At 39.8% G+C, this 19,084-nt stretch overlaps 1 protein-coding gene across 10 annotated transcripts in view; it reads right to left on the bottom strand.

The window, feature by feature from the left end:
* The window catches only part of LOC140717105 (ankyrin repeat and SAM domain-containing protein 1A-like), a 460,793-nt gene that overhangs the window by 55,053 nt on the left and 386,656 nt on the right, over positions 1 to 19,084 (bottom strand). For all 10 annotated transcript variants that reach the window (XM_073030322.1, XM_073030323.1, XM_073030327.1 and 7 more), the window contains 2 exons: positions 18,481 to 18,633; positions 17,358 to 17,465 (listed from right to left, as the gene is read on the bottom strand). In XM_073030322.1, coding sequence (XP_072886423.1) covers positions 17,358 to 17,465; positions 18,481 to 18,633 — 261 coding nt within the window. The remainder of the gene's footprint in view (positions 1 to 17,357; positions 17,466 to 18,480; positions 18,634 to 19,084) is intronic.

The raw sequence follows: 19,084 nt of genomic DNA, 5'->3' as shown, positions 1-19,084 counted from the left end.
CTGCCCCCACCTGCATCTCCTCCTTTTCCCAAACATCCATACTCACTCTGACTTCCTGCTGCCTTAACAGTGATAGAGTTCCTTTTGTCGTTACCACCCCATCAGCCTCCGCATCCAACACATTATCCGCTATCTCCAAAGGGTTCCTAGCATTAAACATATTTTTATCACCCCCCCAACTGCTTTCTGCAGGGACTGCTCCTTCTGCAATGCTGGCAATTCACTTCCAAACATTTTGTCACCATACAAGGATTGATTCCCTTGTTCACTCATCTCTCCCCACTAATCTCCCTCCTGGCACTTATTCCTGCAAGTGGCTGAAGTGCTACATCTGCCCAAACACCTCCTCCTTCAAGCAACACACACAAAATGCTGGTGGAACACAGCAGGCCAGGCAGCATCTATAGGGAGAAGCGCTGTCGACGTTTTGGGCCGAGACCCTTTGAAGGACGAAGGGTCTTGGCCTGAAATGTCGACAGTACTTCTCCCTATAGATGCTGCCTGGCTTGCTGCGTTCCACCAGCATTTTGTGTGTGTTGCTTGAATTTCCAGCATCTGCAGATTTCCTCGTGTTCACCTTCTCCTTCTCCTCCATTTACAGTCCGAAGGAGTCCTTCCAGGTGAGGCAACATTTCACCTGCGAATTTGCTATGGTTGTCTGTTGTGTCTGGTGCTCATGATGCAGCCTCCTCTACATTGATGAGACACGTAAATTAGGGGACCACTTTGTCGAGTACCTTGGCACCATTCACCACTAGCAAGACTTCCCAATCACCATGCAAGGAGACATCAGCGTTGCACTGTTGATTGTGGTGTGTCCTCTAAATACTTGGCCTTATCAATCAGCTGACTGGTCACCATTTCAGAAACTCATTTGTGATATGGGTAGGAAATCTCATTGCTGATTCCAGACCTAAACGCACGAAATTTGCTCACAGCTAATCGGTGGTGAGATTTTCTCCCCACATCGCAATTGAGTTTCTGAAATGAAGGCCAATCAGTTGATTGATAAGAATATAAATGCTAAGCATTCAGAGAACACACCACAATCAACAGTGCACTAATGATGTCTCCTTGCATGGTAATGAAATGTATGCAAGTAAATTGCCAAGACTGGGATTTTACCTCAACCATCAACTACCTGAGCTAAACACCTTATGAATTATTTCCAACAAAAAGAATCATTAAGTTGATATATTATGTAGTTGTTTTATTCCTCAATTGGTATTGTATTGGCTAATACTAAGCACATAATTTACCTACGCAAGGCATCTACCAGTGACTGCCATTTCCCTGACTTCCCACTTTTAGGGTTTATTTTTCATGCCAGTAAAAGTACTCAAATTGCGAGCTGACAATGTCAAAACAAGGGAAAACTGCAGTTAAGAAACTAGTACAGGCTACTCAACTGTGCATCTCCTTAATTAATCAGAGTGTAGTATTAGAAAGAAACACAATCCCAGAAGAGAAACTGTGAATTAGGGGAGATGAATAGAAGGTCAAACTAGGTACTATATTGAAAGAAAAAACAATCACAGAAAGAAATGATTTTAGTAACAGTTAATACCAAAAAGAACAAGGCTTGACATGTGTATTACATGATAATATAGTGGCAGAGAAGTTCACTGTTCATTGTTAAAAGTTAGCAGAATACTTGCAGTTAAAAAAATTGAGGTTTAACTTCCTGCAATATCTATTTCACAGATGCTATACAAATGAAGGAATGTCATGGAATGCTGTTTAGTGTATTCCAATGTTGAGGCAAATAGTGAAATATCTTTTTTGTAATGATAAAGGCAGAAAAGCTCAATTTGGATTACAACATAACAATTTCAAGTGCTTAGCACCTATACAGAATACTGATCAAAGATATTGTGCTGCCTGAAAATCTAGGTGAGGCTATACTTGTCTGATTAACATATTATAATTCTGTGTCCATCAAATAGAGGTACTGGGAAAATATTTATGCAACTGATGTCCAAATGATGACACTTTAACAGCAACTAATTATATTATGTGGCCAATTATAACCAACTGAATCCAAAAACCTAAGGCATTAAATAGACATGAAGTTATTGATCAGGCAACATAAGTCAAAGAATCTACAATTAAGCAAAGATGTTTAAGAAAGAGAATCAGAAAAAAAATCGAAGGATGCAAAAAATTTGAGTTTTCTTGAAACAATATTGAATAAAGAGGATCAGCAGTCCCAACTTTGGTTAATACATCCTAGCTAATTATAAGCTTGAGAAATGAGCAATGCAATGTCATGAAAATGGAAAAAAGAAAATGTAATTACAGCATTTTTAATAAATGCCCTCAAATAGCAGCAGAAATAAGTGTCATATCAATTAATATTAGTCAATGAAATACTCAGCAAAATTGTAAATAAAACGAGATACTGTAGCGGTGTGCTACATGCAGCGCTAAAATAACAACACGGAGTTGGTAAACTGCAGTCAAAGATAAAGTTTATTCCAACTTCACAGCCTTGCTTTAAAGCCTCTCTCCACCGCCGGACTGAAACCCCCTCAGGCTTTCTTCCTTTGTTGCGGACCTAGCCTTTGTGCCTGCACGCTGGCTAATTGTCAGCCGGTTCGAGTGTGCTAGTAATTGGGTCGCCACAATACAATATTAAATAAAGCAGAATGCCATTTCAACAAATTGTCATATAGCTTGCGAAGGCCATATGATCTGTATGATCTATAGTTCTGACAAAGTCCAAACTGAAGTTCTCTATAAGACTCTGAAAATCTATTTAAATAGTGTGGTTACAATGATAATGCAGCATTTACTTTATATTAATAGAACTTATCGGAGAGATAGGGATAAACATCTTGAATTGCTGGCATTCCTATGGGAAAGCTTCTTTCTGATTGTGATAAAACAGGAAGAATTCTGAAGCAGTGACAATAAATCAATAACGTTTTTAAGAGAGTATATTTTGTGACTATGATGAAATTGGAGGTTCTTAGTGTGGAAACACAAGGAGATAAAGGTTATATTTCTGGGAAATGTCATGAAGAAAACTTCAATGAATTTTATGGACAGAACACACTGTGGTTAAGTGGGATGTATGGCTCTCTAATCCATCGTCTAAATTGTTAGTAAACACAAAAATAAGTTGCAACACAGATTCTTGTGGAACTGCACAAGCTACATCCGATAACCACAGCACCTATCATCACTGCCTTCTGCTGCCTATCAATTTCCACACCAGATAAACACCTGTATTTCAAATACAACTTTAGAGAACAATGGAGGAATTTTTTGTTAAGTGCCTCACGTCCATAGTAATATTCTATCCTATATTCCAGTATTTCAAGTAAGCCCTTATATCTATAAACTTGCAACTACAAATGCCATTTTAAATGTGATTGCAGAACTGTATCCAATACCCATTTCATGAACATATGTAAATATATTTGCCAGGCAGGCCTATCTATATGAATCTTTGTTGGCATTCCTTGATGACCAGAAGTAGTTTCAATCATTCAAATATTCAGTTAACAATCCTGAATTACAATTTATAAAAATAATGTAAGATAAATATTAATTATTAAAATATAAATACACCTTTGCCCTCCCCATAATTCACTAAAATTGGTGCCGTGAGCCTGTCTGTCCGGAACTTGGATGAGTTGCTAGCTTAGGTCTTGTGTTTCACAGGTGGCTTGTCCAGAGGCACGTCAACATGCTCATGGTCATGTTGTGACAACAGGGGCATAGTAGCAGAATACTCCAAATCATGGTGGGCTGGTTTAAGGTAATCTACTGAAATACGTTCAGGTTCAGGTAGCATATCCGACCACTGCTACTCTCCCTTCTGCAACGCTTTCAAAGCGCTTCCCCACCTGCCATTTGGGAAGTTGGATCGCTCCTCCATCTTGCTGCCGAGGTACAAGCAGAAGCTGAAACAAGAGACCGCCGTAGTTAAAACTGTCCACTGTTGATCTGACCAATCGGCCTCCATGCTACAGGACTGCTTTGATGACGTCAACTGGAATGTCTTTCATGATAAGGATGTGTCCAAGTTCACAGAAGGGGTCACAAGTTTCATTCGGAAGTTCATCTGAATTTGTTGTCCCCCACAAATCGGTCAGGGTCTATCCAAACCAGAAGCCCTAGATCAACAGTTCTGTGCGAGCAGCACTTACTACGTGACACAAGAGCTTACATTGCCGGTGACCAACAGGAACTCAAGAAATGCAGCTAAGATCTGTGCAAAGGCATCAAGGCTACGAGACGACAACACAGGGACAAGATCCGTACATGACTGTCCACCAACAACACACACAGCTTATGGCAAAATCTGCACACCATTGCAGACTTCAAAGCTAAGCGCAGTGGTGTTCCCAACATCGCTGCCAGATGAGCTAAATCTTTTTTTTACACTCGATTCAACACTGAGCCCCTGAGGAGAGCTGTGGAAGAGTCCTGCACCTTGGTCATTTGTGAGGCTGAAGTGTGCAGGTGTTTCCAACAAGTGGACAGTCACAAGGCTGCGGAACCGGACGGCATCCCAGGGTGAGTACTCAGGATGTGCGCAGCACAACTGGCAGGTGTGTTTACAGACATTTATAATCTCTCCATCTCCCAGTATAGAGTGTCCTCCTGCTTCAAAACATCCACCATTGTTCCTGTACCGAAAAAGACCAAGGTAACATGTCTGAATGACTGACGCCCTCACCTCAACAATAAGCAAATGCTTTAAGAGGCTGGTCGAGGACTGCATCTACAGCATGCTGCCACCCACAATGGACTCCTACAATTCGCCTACCGACACAACCAATTGACAGATGAGGCAATAGCCACAGCTTTACACACTACCTTTATACATCTGGAGAAGAAGGATGCTTACGTGAGAATGCTGTTCTTGGACTACAGTTCAGCATTCAACACCATAATTCCCACCAGGCTTGACAAGAAGGTCAGAGACCTCAGCCTTCACCTTGCCTTGTGTAGCTGGATCCTGAACTTCCTGTCAGATTGCTGGCAGGTGGTAAGAGTGAGCTTCCTCATTTCTTCCCCCCGACCCTCAACATAGGTGCCTCGCAGAACTGTGTCTTAAGCCCCCTCCTTTACTCTCTATATACTCATGACTGTGTTGCCACCCACAACTCCAATTTGCTAATTAAATTGGCTGACGATACTACACTGATTGGCCTAATCTCAAATAATAACGAGGCAGCCTACAGAGAACAGGTCAACACCCTGGCACAGTGGTGTCAAGAAAACAACCTCTCCCTCAAAGTTAAAAAAACAAAGGAGCTGCTTGTGGACTACAGGAGGAATGGAGACAGGCTAACCCCTATTGACATCCATGGTTCTGGGGTGAGAGGGTGAACAGCTTTAAGTTCCTCAGCATACACATCACCGAGGATCTCACGTGGTCTGTACATACAGGCTGTGTGGTGTAAAAAGCACAACATCAGCTCTTTCACCTCAGACGGTTGAAGAAGTTTGGTATGGGCCTCCAAATCCGAAAAACTTTCTACAGGAACACAATTGAAAGCATCCTGACTTTCTGCATCACTGCCTGGTATGGGAACTGTACTGCCCTCAATCGCAGGACCCTGCAGAGAGTGGTGCGGACAGCCCAGAGCATCTGTAGATGTGAATTTCCCACTGTTCAGGACATTTACAAAGGCAGGTGTGTAAAAAGGGCCTGAAGGACCATTGGGGACCCCGAGTCACCCCAACCACAAACTGTTCCAGCTGCTACCATCTGGGAAATGGTACAGCAGCATAAAAGCCAGGACCAACAGGCTCCGGGACAGCTTCTTCCACCAGGCCATCAGACTGCTTAATTCATGCTGATACAACTGTATTTTTGTTATATTGACCTGTCCTGTTGTACAGACTATTTATTATAAACTACTATAAATCGCACATTGCACATTTAGATGGAGACATAACGTAAACATTTTTACTCATGTGTATGAAGGATGTATTAATAAAGTCAATTCAATTCTTACCTTTTCTCCCTGTTCCAAAACTCAGAATGGCCATCATAAGGGGGCCTAAGGGATGTTGGTGTGCGTCATCATGGACGAAAACAAATGAGGCGGAAGGTAGGTCAACATGAACCCAAGAGCGGTGAATGCCATGACTGGAGGTAGGAATAGGTGAAATGGAACTGAATTTACTGAGGGAGCTAGAACACTGTTGAGAGGCCGACCAGGTGGTCATGGCATCAGGAAAGAAGTCACCTGGCACCAGAAACAGCTGTCCGCATAGCAATTCAGCCGCAGATGACAGCAGGTCCCATTTTGGAGCCGTCCTGAGGCCCAGCAGGACCCACAGGAGATGATCATGCCAACACTCATCCATCAGGAAAGCCCACAGAGCAGCCTTTAAGGAGCGGTGAAATTGCTCCCTCGCTACCATTCAAACAGTCTGTCCAGATGAGGTGTCACTTTACCTTTGAGTCTGCTGGGATCATCTACTGTACCCAGTGAGACCTCCTGTATATCAATGAGACCAGACGTAGATCAAGGGACTGCTTCACCGAGCACCTACGAGCACCTCTGCCAAAAAATGCGGGATCTCCTGGTGGCCACCCATTTTAATTCTACTTCCCATTCTGATATGTTAGTCCATGGCCTCCACTATTGCCACAATAAGGCCACTCTAAGGTTGGAGGAGCAACAACTGTATTCCATCTGGGTAGTCTCCAACCTGATGGCATGAACATTGATTTCTTGAATTTTCAGTAATTGCTCTTCCCCTTCATCATTTTCCATTCCCATTTCCTTCTCTTACCTTTATCCCCTTACCTGCCCATCATCTCTTGCGGTGCTCCTCCACCTTCCTTCTATGGTCTTCTGTCCTCTCCTATCAGATTCCCCCTTCTCCAGCCCTGTATCTAATCCAGCAATTGAGTTCTCAGCTCTTTACTTCACTTTTGCCCCTCTCCCGGTTTCACCTATCACCTACTACCTGGTACTTCTTCCTCCCCTACCCCCACCTTCTTACTCTGACCTCATCTTTTTCCCTTGTCCTGATGAAGGGTCTTGGCCTAAAACGTTGATGATTTTACTCTTTTCCATAGAAGCTGCCTGGCCTGCTGAAATCTAAAAAGGGCTGAATTTTTGATTTTTAGGACAATCCTGCAGTACAAGTGTTCTAAAAATTCATTATCTATCCAGACTATACAGTTGGTACTCAATTAGGTGGCAGATGATTTACCATTTGGCTAGTTAATTAAGCAAGAGAAAAATAGCTTTGCCTCCAGCTCTAAACTAGCTAATCTCTGCGGGCCTTCAGCCAACAGGAATGCCCACAGTTTGGTAATTACCTTCTCAGGATGCATTTGTCTGACATAAGTCTTTGTTGACTTATTGTTGTTAGAGGCTACATCAGGGCAAACAATTTACTGTGGCTCTGCAATTCACTGTTTGAAACCTGGATTGGAAATTTCTGTTGTGCTGGATATACATGAGGTGCAACCCTGCCTAACAGGCAGTGGAGACAGTAAATCTATGAAAGTAATGCATGTGCTTCTCCAGGCTGGTGAGATAGACCATCACGTAAACACTGTGATTATAAAAGCACTGCACCAAGGCCAAGCAGCACAAGGAGCTCCTGCTCCCATTTATGGTACTAGGGCAGGTGAATTACAGAAGGTACAAGAAAGGCTGGGTGTCAAGGCAAAGCTGTTCAGGCCCTCCAGATACACAGCCTTTAAAAGAATTTGGTGGACTCAGGTGGAAGTATGACTGAACTCGAGGTACAGTCTACATTTGTCATGGTTACTGGGATTCTTTGTATTTGTTGAATGGACAATCAAGAACTGACAAAATAAAAGCATTCCCCTATCGAACCATAACATTTTTACTACATGCTTAACTAATCTCCACATTCATAGGTTCAATCATTTCATGGCTGCAACTGAACAGCCAATAGATAACTTGATAACATTCTCATAAACATTGTCTACCAATATTAGAGGTGTGAAGACTAATCATTATTCCTCCTCTTATATCATCTTCGCCATATACATTATAACCAAATTTACTTACTTCCCTGTTGTAGCAAAGATGAAGCCATTTCTGATAATTGCTACCATCACAGGTAAGTGTAAAATCATATCAGAGGGTCATGTGTTCAATTTGCCCTTTACTTGTTGAGTGCCTCTGCAATTACTGCTTACTTATAAAAATACTTTAGCCTGTCCTCTCAATTTACTTGCACATTTCTTAGCTTTTGCTCCTGGTTTAATAGTTTTGGGTTTTATAGCTTTTTTTTATACTATAGTATCAAGAGAAAATAAAAAATATTACCAATACTCCGTCAAGTTCCTGCTCATTCCTATGGAACTTCAATCAACCCTTAATATCTCTCTTTACTCCCCTACCATCAGGCAGAAAACACGGACTGTTAGGATGAGAAACCACTTCTTCTCCCAGACCATGAAACCACTGAACTCCCTGCTACCACTCAGGTCTCTTCATTTATGAAACACCAGTAGCATTATACCATTTTCTTTTTGTGTCATAACTTGTGTCATAAATGCAACTTAAGTGAAATGTTAATCTTCTGGAATATATTTTATTCGTTGACATGTAAATGACTGAACAACAATAAACTTGAACTTGAAAAGTAATAGACAGATCGAGAAAATAAGGACAGTCTAGAGTAGTCTTTGAACATGGAATATTGACTAAAATGGATGACTCAGGCAGAGGTCATGTTTCATGAATGTGCAATTTGTCACAACAAGAGTTTGGGAGACAGAAGCAGATTCCAGAATTTCAGATACATTCCAGGTTTGGAATGTTGCTGTTCGCTTCACTTATTTGCATGATTTGTGTTTTTCTCCTTTCCCTTGTGCATTGGGCGTTGGTCTTCTATTTATTTAATTGGGTTCTTTCAGGTTTCGTGTTCCGTGGCTGCCTGTAAGCTAACAAATCTGAAGTTTGAGGGAGGTTCAGAGGAGAAATTAGCTGTTGACAGAATGCCACAAAATTCCTATGGCACAGTGGGACAGTGGGTCAATGCACCCTCCTGAGTCAGCACCTTGTCCCTCAGGGTCCTGCAAATTATCTTCCTTAAAATATGCAATCCATTCCCTGTTGGAAGCCACAATTACTATTTCCACTTCCCTGAACAGTGGTAGTGAGTTCTGTCACAGGATCAATGGGTTAGTTGTACACACAGACATGCTGATTATTTTGTCCATCTACACTTACCTGTTTCCCCACATTATTGTCCACAAGCAGACAAATTTCGAGGTCTAAAATTCATACATTCGTCGATTATAAATGTGCTTTGAATCTTAAAATCCTTGTGTCTTCTTGTGCCTGTCTAAATGCCTCTTCTTTTTTTTAATAAAATTTTTTTATTAGTTTTTCAAAACATTTTACAAATTAAAAACCCCAAATCCCAATGAGGAACATTAATACAGTGCAAAATTAAGCATACAATAACAATAAGCTACAAAGGAAGAGAATTTAACAAAAAAGTACCTAAATTAAAGACAGGTAAGCTTAGTATCCTCCCCAAGCCCCACAACACAAGAAAAAAACAACTCCAGACCGACCACAACACAATATAGAGAGTATAAGTCAGGACAGTCAAACTCCCAGACTGTGAATACACTTAGTAACAGAGGATAATAATGCCTACTACCAGAAAAAAAAGGGAGCTGAAAGCAAGGGACCGAAAAGAAGAAGAGAAAAAAAAACCCTAGTCAAGAGGAAGGTTATGAAAGTACTCGATAAAAGGTCCCCAGACCTTATGGAACTTTAGATCCGAATTAAGAACTGAATAGTGAATTTTTTCGAGGTCCAAGCAGGCCATAATATCGTTAAGCCATTGCGCATGGGTGGGCGGGGCAACATCTCTCCATCTAAGGAGGATCAAGCGTCTAGCCAGGAGAGAGGCAAAGGATAGTATTCGGCATTGGGTCGGACCCAGACATAAATCTGTCTCGCCCCAAAAACCGAACAGAGCAATTAAGGGGTTTGGTTCTAGGTGCTGATTCAGAATACACAATAACGTAGTGAAGACATCTTTCCAGAATTTCTCCAAGCTAGGACAGAACCAGTACATATGGATGAGAGAGGCTACACCCCTCTTGCATTTATCACAGAGTGGACTAATGCCAGGGTAGATTCGAGATAGTTTAGATTTAGACATATGGGCTCTATGAACAATCTTAAACTGTAAAAGGCAATGGCGAGCACAAAGGGAGGTTGAGTTAACCGATTTGAGAACTGAGTCCCAGCTCTCCTCGGATAAGGAGATATTTAAATCCTGCTCCCAGGCCATTTTAATTTTATCCACAGGGGCCCGTCATAAGGCTGCTAGTTTATCTCGGATAATTGATATTAAACCTTTACCTAGTGGATTGATGGAAAGAAATAGGTCCATAGCATTTTTCGCAGGCATTTCAGGAAAGTTAGGAATTAAAGGAGCAATAAAGTGTCGGATTTGGAGATATCTGAAAAAATGAGCGTTAGGCAGATTGAACTTAACAGAGAGCTGCTGAAAAGAGGCGAAGCGATTATCAATGAAAAGATCTTCAAAATGTCTAATGCCCTTCCTGTACCAAACATGGAATGCTGAATAGTACGTAGTAGGTAAAAAAAAGGTGATTATGTGCGACAGGGCTGGAAAAGGAAAACCCCTGGAAACCATAGCATTTCCTGAACTGAGCCCATATACGCAAAGTGTGTCTAACAAGAGGATTAGCTATTGATCTGGGCAGACTACTAGGGAGTGCAGAGCCAAGAAGTGCAGAGATAGATAATTCTTTAGTGGAGCTCAACTCCATTGCCACCCAGTTAGGGCACTCGGGTTGGCCGTGGAAGAAAGACCAAAAGGTAGCACAACGTATATTAGCTACCCAATAATATAAACGAAAGTTAGGTAAAGCCATGCCACCCTCTTTTTTGGATTTTTGGAGATGGATTTTATTAATTCTAGAGCGCTTATTCTGCCACAGATATGACAAAATAATAGAGTCTAAGGAATCAAAAAAAGATTTAGGAATAAAAATTGGGATAGATTGAAATAAGTATAAAAATTTGGGGAGAACATACATTTTAACAACATTAATACGACCTACCAAAGACATAGATAGAGATGACCATTGTACCAGACTCTGTTTTATAGCATATGAAAGATTGGCAAAGTTTTCACGAAAGAGATCTTTAAACTTCCTTGTGACTGTAATTCCAAGATAAGTAAATTGATTATGGACTACTTTAAAAGGGAGATCACGAAATGTTAGTTCTTGTGCTTCTTTATTAATTGGGAAAAGTTCACTCTTATGTAAATTAAGTTTATAGCCAGAGATCTGGCTAAACTGGTCAATAAGTGAAAACATTAGAGGTAAGGACGTAGACGGATTTGAGAGAAAGAGTAATAAGTCATCAGCATAGAGAGAAACTTTATGCTCAACACCACCTCTCCAAATCCCGGTCAATTCAGGACAGTTTCGAAATGCTATCGCCAGAGATTCTATAGCCAAATCAAAGAGAAAGGGACTTAAGGGGCATCCCTGACGGGTGTCACGTTTGAGATTAAATACTTGGGATTTCTGAAAATTAGTTAAAACAGAAGCAGTAGGACACTGGTACAGCAATTGGATCCAAGAGATGAAATTTTGGCCGAGGTCAAATTTTTCTAAGACTGCAAAAAGGTAGTTCCACTCTATACGATCAAATGCTTTCTCCGCATCGAGGGAAATAACACATTCAGGAATCCCAGTTGGAGCTGAGTATAAGATATTAAATAAATGCCGAATGTTAAAAAAAGGGAGACGGTTTTTAATAAAGCCTGTTTGGTCATCAGAGATAATGGAGGGAATAACAGTTTCTAATCTATGAGCCAAAACTTTAGCTAAGATCTTTACATCAACATTGAGCAGAGAGATCGGCCTAGATAGATAGATAGATAGATTGTTGCGTCTTTGCCCTTTTTTAAGAGAAGAATAATAGATGCCTCATTGAAAGAGGGTGGCAATTTGCCATAATTAAACGAGTCAGATAATACTGAAAGTAACTGAGGAGAAAGAAGTGAAGAGAATGTTTTATAAAATTCTACAGGGAACCCATCAGGTCTAGGAGATTTCCCTGAGGACAGTGCAGAAATTGCAAAAGATATTTCTTCTGATGATATAGGCGCATTGAGTTTGGCTTTGAAATCAGATGAAAGTGAGGGGATATTCAGATTCTACAAAAATTGATCCACAGAGATATTGTCATTCAGAGATTCAGAGGAATAAAGCCGAGAATAAAAATTTTTAAATGCGTCATTAATTTCTAAATGATCCGATGTAAAGTCTCCGTTCTCCTTCCGGATCTTTGTAATATGTTGTTTGGCTTTGGAACGCCTCAGCTGATTGGCTAGCAATTTACCAGACTTATCCCCATGAATGTAAAAGCGGCTCTTGCTTTCGAGAAGTTGGCGTTCGACAGGTTGAGTGGACAGAAGGTTAAATTTAGTTTGGAGTTCAACGCGCTTCTTGTATAATTCAGGGTTCTTAGTTTGGGCATATATTTGATCCAAATCTTTAATCTGGTTAATGAGGTCTAATCGATCTGCACGGGATCTTCTGTTGAGATTTGCTGTGTAAGAGATTATTTGACCCCTCAGATATGCTTTCATGGCATCCCAGACAATCTGGGATGGCACTTCAGGTGATGTATTAGTGTTAAAATAAAAGGTTATCTGATCCTTAATAAATTTTTAAAAATCATCATCCGATAATAAAGTTGAATCAAACTGCCAGTGTTTATTTCTCTGAGGGAGACCAGGAAAGTTCAGAGAGAGGGTAATTGGGGCATGGTCAGAAATCAGTATACTCTGATAGTCACAAGAGTGGGCAAATGGAATAAGTTGGTTATCGAGTAAGAAATAGTCAATTCTAGTGAAGGTATGGTGAACATGTGAGAAAAAAGAATAATCTCTCTCCATAGGATGGAGGAAACGCCATATATCAGAGATACCAAAATTAGAGAGAAACGATTGGATAGCTAAGGCAGATTTAGTAGGTGATCTGGTAACAGAGAATGATCGATCCAGATTAGGATCCAACCAACAGTTGAAGTCACCACCCAGTATAAGAGAGTATGAGTTTAAGTCTGGTAGTGAGGAAAAAAACCGTTCAAAAAAGTTAACATCATCAAAGTTGGGGGCATACAGGTTTGCTAGTGCAACTTTAGTGTTATATAGTTTACCAGAAACAATAATAAAATGGCCATTTGTATCAGATATTTTATAATGGAATTCAAAAGGCATATTTGAGTTAATAAGAATGGAGACTCCCCTAGCTTTAGCGGCAAAGGATGAATGAAAATGCTGACCCGCCCACTTTGACAGAAGCCGGGAGTTATCAGAACAACGAATATGAGTTTCTTGAAGGAAAGCAATGTCAGCTTTGAGTTGTTTGATATGTGAGAATACCTTCCTCCTTTTAACAGGGTGATTCAATCCCTTTACATTCCAGCTCATGAATTTAAGTGCACTAGCCATTATCAATTACTAATGCATAAAAGGCAGCAGGCATATAAAAAGTCAAGCAGTACGATAGCAGTCTGGGAGCAGAGATGTAAACATAGATTCGTAAAATCAAACCATATACATGTCCTGAGCAATAAAGAGAAACAATAAATACAGTGAGTGATGTTGGAACTGGAAAATCCACCCACCCACACAACCCAAAGCTAGACGGCTACCAAAACAAGTAGCTAGCTCTACCAAAAAAATTAACCCAAATACAACTTCCAGATCTGTGTCATTAACAGCAGTTCCGTATAAATACTATAGCAAATAGTAACTAGTTTATGCACTAGAAAACATAACTACAGATTAGAACACCTTCTGCAGAAATATAAAACTTAATACAGAGAAAATCGGAAGAAAACCAAAACTAACTTACCCGCGAAAAATTATAGAAGAATAAAGTAAGAGAAAGGGAAAAAAAGTAAAAAAAAAGGAAAGGAAGAGGAAAATTATAGATTCAAGACAAGTATTTATCAACCATTTACAGAGAGGAGAGAAAAAAATTCAGAGATTAGAAAAAAGGGGTGAAGAAAATAAATAAATAAATATTTTAAAAAAGGAAAAATAAATCGGCAATTAAACTGTGAACCAACAAACAGGGAGGCCTTCACTAAAGACTTCGAACCTCCAAAACAAGTTAGAGTCAGTTGTAGAACTCTGTAGATAAAGTTATACAAGAATAAAAATAGATTACACACACACCAAATCCAGGGAGAGATTGTCAACAGCCCTTAGAGTTTCAATGAATAATGTCTGAGAGGTTCAAGTAAAGTCTGAGTCCAGAAAAAGTAATTTTACTACGAGGAGTACTTATCCACCATTTTAGGAGATCCAATCGGATTCCGAAGATGACTGGATAGCCGGAAGACTTGCCACAAATGCTTCAGCTTCCTTCACTGATTTAAACCACTTGTATTTTCCGGTATTAAGCTTGATTCGTAGATCGGCAGGAGTACGAAGAGAGTGTTTAAAACCACGATCAAAAAGCACTTTCATTGTGCCTTTAAACTCAGCACGCATCTTTAAGGTATGGGGTGCAAAACCTTCCACAAAGCGAATGGTTGTATCCTGGAAAGGAAAAGAACCCCTGCGACGTGCCTCTACAATCAGACTGTGTTTTACCTGGTATTGATGGAAGCACAAAATTACCGGTCGCGGGCGGGAGCCCAGAATTCCGGGGGGAACGTAAACTCTGTGTGCCCGTTCGAGCTCAGGCGGGTTCGGAAGCAAATCTTTCCCAAATATCTCACAGAGAAACTTGGCGAAAAACTTCATGGTTGATCCCTGTTCGGTGGCCTCTGGCAATCCAAGAATTCTAAGATTGCAGCGTCTGCTGCGATTTTCGAGATCCACTATTTTGGAAAGGAGTTTGTTACATTTTTCCTCTAAGCTGGAACATAGAGTCTCCAAGTATCGAACACGACTTTCTAAATCTTCAGAAGTCGAATCGATGCGAGATAGGTGTTCGGCATGTTTGTCCACTTTATCGTTGATCAGATCCAGTTTGTCTTCCAACTGTTTGAAAGCAGTTTTAAATTCCTTTAAAATTTCGTCTCGGAGCTTTCCGAACGCAGCCAGAGTCTCGTCTGAGAGAGCCATAGCTTCCTTTCTCCCGGATTTAGAACTCTTGCTTGACATTGTAAGTTAGATATGTTCACAGGCAAGTAAGAGATACCGAAAAAATTCCTAACTAAGGTTTAAAACATGGAGACATTTAGTGCAAAGATAGCGACAGTAACGGAACAAAAGTTCGGGGCAGCTAAACAATCGCCATCTTACCGGAAGTCCCCCAAATGCCTCTTCAACAAGTGATCATATCTGCCTTCACCACCTCCTCTGGTAGGATATTCCAGATATCAACCACAATATGTGTGAAACCTTCTCCCAAGATCCATTTTATTTTTGCTTCTTCTCAATCTTAAGGGTCTATTCATTTTTAAGACCCTTTCCCAAACCAACAGATTCTGACTGTTTACCCTATGCCTCCCACAATGTTAAATCTCTCTAATCAGGTAACCATTCAAAATCCTTCACTCCAGGAAAAACAAGCCTAACCTACTTGAGCAGCACACACAGAGTGCTGGAGGACCTCAGCAGGCCAGGCAGCATCTATGGAAAAGAGTACAGTCGACATTTCTGTCTAAGACTCTTCAACAGGACTGGATAACTTACTTGATTGTTTTCTCTTACAAAAATTGTCCAATACAGACAATATCCTGGTGAATCTCTTCTGCACTCTCACCAGCACAATCATATCCTTTCCATACTGTGGCAACCAGAAATGCATGCAATACTCCAAGTGCTGCCCATCAGTCATGCTGTAAAGTTGCAACATGACTTTTCAATGCTAACATTTTAACGTTATGACCCAGAAAAACGTAACTATGCCGCATGCCTTCTTCACCACCCAAGCTGCCTGTGTTGTTACGTTCAGGTAACTAAGGATTTCCACATTATTTTCCCTCTGCTCATTAACATCATGCCATAGCATTTAATGAACATATCCTAAACTAATTTTATTTCCCAAAATGCATCACATTGCTTCATCCCACTTTCTACTTGATCCAGATCCTGCTGCAGGCTAGGCAACCTTCTTGGCTATGCACAATACCATTAATTTTTGCTCATCTCAAATCTCTGCAAATTACTGATGTTTAATTATGCAGAATGAAAATAGGAAGATCTTTAATTCATCTTTATTTTAACAATTTACTACCGTGTTGATATTTTACTGGATCACACTAGTAATCATCATAGGTGGATGTATTTCACGTACCTTTGGAATCAATTGATTCTTACTACTTGTGGAATAAAATTAGCTGGAGTTTTCAAGAGATTATGAAAACGTGGATGCATGACTGTCACATTGAAAATTCAACAGGGCTAGAATAACTCGCACAAATCAAATGGCAGCAAATGCAGTCAAATACTTGAAGGACAATAATGGAAGAAAGAAAACAGAACTACAAATCAGACTGATATCTTCAGCACTGAAAATGCTGAAAGCAGTGGTACGAGTGCACCATGTAATACTGAGAAGATGGATTTTTAAATGGAAAATCTGTTTGACAAATCTGCCAGAGATGTCTGTGACGGTAGTGGAGAGAAATGATAAGGGCAAACCATTTGATGTACTACAATTGGACTTGAAAATCTTTACCAAGATGCCACACAAGACACTTTGGAACAAAATAAAAAGTGCAAGGTGCAAGTGTAAGGTTAATGAACTTCTGTAATTCTTCACTCAAAGGGCAATGGATTTACTTGCTACATCATGTAAGGCAAAGAATAATAGATTTCTAAATAATTGAAGTGCAGCCTATCAAAGGACATCAAGTTTGCTCAGGAAACTAGGGCTAGGGTAAAAGATCATCCATGATCTACCACACAGCAGAATAGACAAATACAGAAGTCATTTTACTACTCTGTCACTGGGAAGATGAAATTTGAACAAGTTCTGTTATCTATGTTAAAGCCGAGAGGCAGAGTGAACAACTGTGCACGGATGAGCATGAAGAGATTTTGAACCACATCCCATTTTATTCTTCACTGAGGTCACGAGTTAAATATTAGATTGAAAGCAATGCATACATTCAATTAACTTGCACTTGAACTGCAAGGCTTGAATTTTTGTAATTGACTGATATTAATTGTAAATTTATTAAGAAATTTAATTTGAGACAAATGTAAACAGTATACAAGTATTCACCAACCACGAATTTGCATTCAGCACTGCAATTGTCACTGCACAGTTCAGCTAAAATGACCATTATGTGCTACATCTAATGCTGATAGAACTTTAAAACAACACCAGCTACATGGCATTGGAAAAAATTTCTTACCTTCAGTTGGGAAGCTCTTGGTGGCTTCTGAGGTGGTTCTTCATTGGGCCGTTCACCTAGAGAGGCTAAGATTCGTTTTCGATGACCTAGTAAGGTTATTTTCAGAACCTAAAACAACACACATCATTGGGAGATATAAATCTTGCAAAAATATGTTTAGCTTCTTTCACACGAGGGGTAATTAATCAACTTAGTATCCTTGAGCTCTTAAGACTAATCTCAGAAGGTCAGGGTGAATGAAGAGGTGGTTCAAGTTAATCTTGCCTTTCATGAGTTATAACAAAGATTGATAAATACATATATTATTACATATATAAATACATTATTATTCAATAAGAATCTATCAAAACCCACAAGCAGCCTGCTCTTCATGCAACAATATCATCTTGCAAATTTGACATGTGCATCAGATTCCCTTGAAGGAAGCAGTGACATCACTGAAACATATACATTTTCATAAAGAGTAATCTCTATCAGCAATTAATCAAATACTTTTTTAATTTGATGTAAACCAGGGAGCTTGAATCAAAAGCAAGAGCATTCTGCTCACTATCCAAGTTACTTTTTCTTTTGCTCCTCATTCAATATTACTAAAGCAGAAAATATATTTTTCATCATATTTCTGATTCTTAATAAATAAGTAATTTAGTTATTTTCTTACTATATTATAATAATGACAGCAAATCAAATGTAACTGGAGTGTTTGGACACATGCAGAAGTGTGGGAAGTAGCTTCACTTACCTGCTGCTCATGTCAATAAAAGAACTGCATGTGGGCCAGGGCAAGTCAGGGGCACAGAGAGACAGAGTACAGGTGCTAGGAAACAGGTGAACCCAAGCCTGGGCAGGTGATGGTGCTAGTCAGGGAACATGCAGTGATATTGCTAACCAATGGGTAAGTGAATATCTGTGACATAAAGTACACAAGACATGTCCAAACATTTTCTTATCCCAGTCTGTCAGCACCTTGCTAGATTATAAATCACATCAAGGAATCTAAACACTCTAAAGTAATGTTATTAAGCAAAACTAAGGTGGAACAATTAATGCATAATTTTCAGATACATCTATGAAAGACAGCATTTTCACTTTATAAAGAAATGAAAAAAATCATCAAGCTTACATTTATAATTTCTGGTTCCCAGAGATTTTTCACACAATCCATTGAATTATACCCACTGGACAGAAAGGTCTGATGGTAACTCTGTAGGCCAAGTGATTCCAACCATCCTACAAGTGAAGTATTGCTATTTCCATCAAAACCAAACGGTTTAATCTACAATACAAAAATACAAACCAATAATCAATACAGCAATAAGAGTTACTGCAATGCAGGCTTATCTCATTCCTTACCTATACTTTAAATCGTTTTGATTTATCTTCCCCTGAAATTTAGGGACAATGCAGTTATTTGCAACAATCTGAAATACATACACCAAATGAAGTGCCAAGTGTTTTGTTTTAATAATTTATGGGATGTTAGGATCATTTAAAAACCCTTATTTAATGCTCAATTCCCAGCCTTAAATTGCAGGGGTTCAAGGTGAATTTAGTTACTATCGGTGTTGCTGGGCATGGATCACCAAGATTTCAATCTAGCAAAGATGAAAGAATGGTGATATAGTTTCAAGACTGAGTGGCATGCTTGACTGGTGGAAGATAACATGTATGAATCATTATTTCCAAGTGCCCATTGGCATTGTTCTTCTCATGGTGGAATTGAAACT

This window comes from Hemitrygon akajei, chromosome 27 (genome assembly GCF_048418815.1).
Source record: "Hemitrygon akajei chromosome 27, sHemAka1.3, whole genome shotgun sequence".
Lineage (NCBI taxonomy): Eukaryota > Metazoa > Chordata > Chondrichthyes > Myliobatiformes > Dasyatidae > Hemitrygon > Hemitrygon akajei.
Note: the sequence above shows the minus strand (reverse complement) of the source record. Positions and strands in the feature narration are given on the sequence as shown.